This window comes from Berghia stephanieae, chromosome 4, assembly GCF_034508935.2.
Source record: "Berghia stephanieae isolate SIO BIC M18660-M18661 chromosome 4, UCSD_Bste_1.3, whole genome shotgun sequence".
Taxonomy (NCBI): domain Eukaryota; kingdom Metazoa; phylum Mollusca; class Gastropoda; order Nudibranchia; family Aeolidiidae; genus Berghia; species Berghia stephanieae.
In genome coordinates, this window is record NC_088363.1 from 42246804 (window position 1) to 42251803 (window position 5000).

At 38.6% G+C, this 5000-nt stretch overlaps 1 protein-coding gene and 1 pseudogene across 2 annotated transcripts in view; both read right to left on the reverse strand.

Annotated features, from left to right (window-relative positions):
• Positions 1-157, reverse strand: part of LOC144971626 (coatomer subunit beta'-like) — a 10360-nt pseudogene extending 10203 nt beyond the window's left edge. The window contains exon 1 of the transcript XR_013645174.1: positions 104-157. The product of XR_013645174.1 is annotated as a coatomer subunit beta'-like (transcript). The remainder of the gene's footprint in view (positions 1-103) is intronic.
• LOC144970605 (uncharacterized) overlaps positions 1-5000 on the reverse strand; it is a 65950-nt gene that overhangs the window by 43009 nt on the left and 17941 nt on the right. Inside the window, exon 7 of the mRNA XM_078910402.1 lies at positions 4726-4945. Coding sequence (XP_078766528.1) covers positions 4726-4945 — 220 coding nt within the window. The remainder of the gene's footprint in view (positions 1-4725; positions 4946-5000) is intronic.

The following is a 5000-nucleotide window of genomic DNA, read 5'->3' on the forward strand; positions in this document are numbered from 1 at the left end:
ACACACACACACACACACACATACACACACATAACATTACCACGACACAGCATTTTCCACCGTCTCACCAACACAAACCCTTCCTCCCCTCTATCCAGCTTACCAACCATACATACCAACCTTCCACTATTTCACTGGCAGTACCCAGACTATTCATTATGAGTTCCTCTACCCCCCCCCCCCCCCCCTTTTCCCCTTTCACCCCCCCCCCCCCCCCCACCCTTCTCTCTCTCTCTCTCTCTAGCTGCAACATTTAAGGTAATCAGATCATATAAAACAGTGTAATGTAATCTACACAGATCAAATATAGCCAAATTTACTCTTCATACAGTACAATTCGCAATTGATACGAATAGTAGTTATAATACAGTCGTACAGTAATATCACCCTCTCCCCATTGCAAAGCCCTCGATCATTATGATGATGATGTGCCTCAATTCAAGACACAACAACAAATGTCACCTATCCAGCCATTAGCCACATTTATTATCGCTTGACATTATAGCAAGACGAGACGGAACACTGCAATAATATTGGCTTTCCAGAGTAAAGTCAAGATTGGACAGGCATGTCTACAGCCTGGTTCTCTGCTGGTCACTTTGACATAGTATGACGTCATTACTTCCTGCCACTCACCGTCACCATAGATAACACATGGTTAGATTGGACAACAGGGGGGAAAACGTCATCAAAAGTGGCTAGTGAGAGGTCGAGCGCCGCCATTTTATTTTTTTTATGCAACCAGGGACGCTGTGCGATTTAATCTCTATTTAAACGACTTTGATTGAGCTCGATTAACCTTGATTTGTGGACGGAAAATAGAAAAAAAAAGTCAGGTTTATGATGATAAACTAAATTAGACATTTTTAACTACACTTTTACTTGTACATTTTAGGCTTGGCTCCATTGATCGGGTTTATATTAATTTTTGCTGTTGACCAGGGACCCCTTGTATAGTGCTTGGAGCACATTAGTGGATATTGCGCTATATAAAGCTCAATTTTTTATTCATTTATCTTTTGTTGTTGTTTATATTAATAACAATGGTAGCAATAGAAATCAAATATACATCGACAAATAGACAAACGAGATAGGGACTTGTTTACTTGGATCTATCTATCTATCTATCTATCTATCTATCTATCTATCTATCTATCTATCTATCTATTTATCTATCTATCTATTTATCTATCTATCTATCTATCTATCGAAGCCTCCCACGCCGATTATTTATGACATTTGTCCACTTAAATTTACCATCCCTGGACCGACAGCGGTTCATATAATTCTTTGATTTTACACCGCCAGTAATCGACTCTACGCATACGGTAGTCTGTGCCATCGGACATTGGACAAAGTGCCAACCATTCAATTTTGTGTACAATCACAAAACGTCTTTATTTTATTTTAATATTTAGTTCTCAAAATCGTTCACCCGACGTGTACATAATATGCAGGTCTGACATCCGAACGCAATTATGGGCCTAATTTAACACTGTTGTAATGGAAAATATTTTGCGTCATTATATTTTGATATTTCCATTACAACAATTTTTATCAATGTGAAAGGGTAGCACGTCGGACCGGTAATCAGAAGGTCTGATGTCCAACCCCCCCCCCCCCCCCCCCCCCCCCCCCCCCCCCCCCCCTTTCCTTTCCCCTTTACTTTCTTTCTTGTTTTTGTTTTTTCCTTGTACATTTCTTTGTTTCCTGGCTTATACAGGATTTTTTTCTCTCCAGATCTTTAAAATACGTATTATACATATTATATATATATATATATATATTATATATATATTATATATATATATATATATTATTATATATATTATATATAAATTGGTATATATTCCGCGATTCCGCATTCAAAACAAACATTCCGCGTTTTGGCTTAAAACCTCTCTTTACCAACTACAGGAAAATCGTCATATGTGTTACGATAAAATAAATTATACAATTTTCTTAATTAATCAGATTTGTTCCGTAAATCTAAAAAATAATGAAACATTTTTGTTTCGTAAAGTGTGTTATGCTACACAAAAATTATGCATAGACGTCGAGTTTGCACTTATTTCTACTGAGTTTGAGGGTTAAAAAATAAAATTTTCCTCAAAATGGTCGGTAAGGAGGGAGTTAAAGCCTGAGACTTCAAAGATAGAAGTGACGTTTCCTCCAAGTCTCGGTTTGAGACATTTTTTAAAACGTTGAGAACTATTTAATCCATCTATAGGCCGATACCAGATCAAACTTTTACGGACAAAATAAGAATAGCGATAACGATGGAAAGGAAAAGGATGAGGGGTGGGGAGGAGGAAGGATAGAAGTGGGAGGAAAGAGGAAGAAGAGAGGAGATGAGAGTCTGAAGAGAGGAAGAAGAAGCAGAAAAGAAGGGGGGGGGGGGGGGGGGGGGGGGGTATGGGAGTCAGAAGAAAGGGAGGAAGGAAAAGACGGTATCGAGAAATAAAATTCTGAGCGAAGGGAGGTAACTCAAATAATTTCACTAAAAATAAAGGAAGCATGACGTCATACATTAATGAGGCACGATGACCGAGTAGAGGAAGGGAAATGGAGAACACACGCCGTCGCTTAGAACAGCCAATCAATATCAAGTGTGCTAAAGTATTCAAATACACACATACGCACACACACACACACACACACACACACACACACACACAAACGATAGTGGAAATAGTAAAAACAAGCCCTTGACAACCATAGGCCCACGGAACCGGAGTTTATCCCGTTTTCTGTAGTGTTAAAGAGATGGTTACAATTCCGTGATATCTTTTGGATAGGATATCGGTTCATTGTAGGAAAGTGCTTCCCTTCAGATCAAACAGAGTCCCAACAACCTGAATCTTTGCGTGTTGAACAGAAGGATCAACCCCCCCCCCCCCTTCCCCTAACCTCCTACCCACCACCTTAAATTATGCCCGGATTGGAGCCAGATCCTTTGGCTTGTGAGTCGAGTGATTAATGTATGGAGTCATCGAGACCCGTCAAGGGTTTTGGGAAAATCCATACCGGATCCCGGATCAAAATAGAACAATGATACAAGGATAAAGTTGGGTCTGAATTCTAGTTATAAAACCATTCATAAAAGGAAAAGCTCAAGGACACGAGAGAGGAGAGTTTTTTTTCTTTTTAATCATAAAAACAAACAAACAAAAATACAACGAATCATGTCCTGTTGTATAGGAACGTTCAATTATAATCTTACATCGTTATAGGACATTTTTTAAAAACCCTCCTCTTCTTACACTTTTCTTTCATCTTCCTCCAACCCCCCCCCCCCCCCCCCCCCCCCCCCACCCCAGATTATATTAAAACAGCCCTTATGATGCAATGGCAGACAAAGCATATGGAAGACTGGAAGACGAAATAAAAGACATCATCCCATAAAATCAACCTTCCCCCACCACGAGGAAACTCCAGACGTGTAAAGCTGATTATTTTGCGATGAATATCTCTAAACTATCAATGTGTAATTTTTTATTTTTTTTTCATTTTTCATTTTTTTTTTTTTTGTTATTGAATAAAATGTATTTATCTTATCATAAGGGCAGTATCATTTGTGTGGTTTTTGACATATATATTTAAACAGACCCCCCCCCCCCCCCCCCCCCTTGTCCCTCAGACTCTATCTATTTATTTAATATACATAATATACATTTAAAATGAAGAGTGCTCAACGTGTTGCCAATAACAATGCGGCAAATATTAACTCTCAACCCTAAGGCCGACTATCTCGGTATGCACAAACCCCCGTTCACTAATAAAACCGATTTTATAATATCATTCTCAGCACAGACCTTTCCTTTGAAATAAACAAGTCAATTGAAATTGACATATTATTATTATAGCTCTAAAGAAAGACGAGCCATTTTTCCTCATGAACAGACTACACAATCTTTGATATGGCCATGGAGACATTGAATGAAATTTAATTGTAGAAGGTGTGTCATATTGGATACTCTATAATGAACAGTGCCGATGGTAACAAACAGTGAAAAAGGAGGTAAATTTTGATGATTGCTTTTCAGCCCCATTTTACAGCACTAAAAACTCCACTTTTAAATCAATTGAGATAATAACAACTATCATTGATACACTAGCTAACTTTTGGAGAATGGGAAACTGCACCTATTTTTTTCACCACAGTTCGTGACTCTCATTGCCCGTACACTTTTGGGGAAAATGTATTTTTTTTTTCTTCTAAAGGAGGAAATTCCTCCCCTGACTCAAAGTTGGCGAATCAACAAGAATAAGTGTGGTAAATACCTTATGTTTATCGATCTATCAATCTATATGGATATCTGTATTTTATATATCAGCGTCTGCTTTTTCACAAAGGAGAAGGGGAGGAGGGAGGAGAGAGAGAGAGGATGAGGGAGAGAGAAGGAGAGAGAGAGAGAGAGAGAGAGAGAGAGAGAGAGAGAACAGGGACATGAGAGAGGGGAAGATGAGGGGAAAAAGAGAAGAAGATTATGATGACGACAAATAGAAAGGAGGCTGGAAAAGAACAAGGATAAAATACACACTAACACATAAGAAACAATTACAGCAATTTATAAGTAAGCAAAAATAACAATGGAGACAAACCACTGACATCACCAACATCAATAAATCGCATAATCCAAAACGATATCAACAATAAACAAGAACCCTCTAAAGACAAAAACAATAACAACGATGTTACATTTAAAAACAACAAAAACTTACCGCCACGACAGGCTTGTATAATGAAGACTTTAGGTTTTCCAATCAGACCCTTACAGCTGGTGTTACCAAACAACATAAAAATCTCCTCGAGGGGGATCCGTTTGCCGTCTGTCCCAAAGATGTAGCCTTCCTCTCCGTGACTCAACAGGCAGATAAAACAGGCATCATAGTCGTAGTGGTCCTTTAGCTTGGCAAAGTTCTTCAGCTTGTTCACCATTTCCTGTGTTCAGAGACAAGCAGGGTTCGTGGATGAAAAATATGAGAAAGTAGCATAT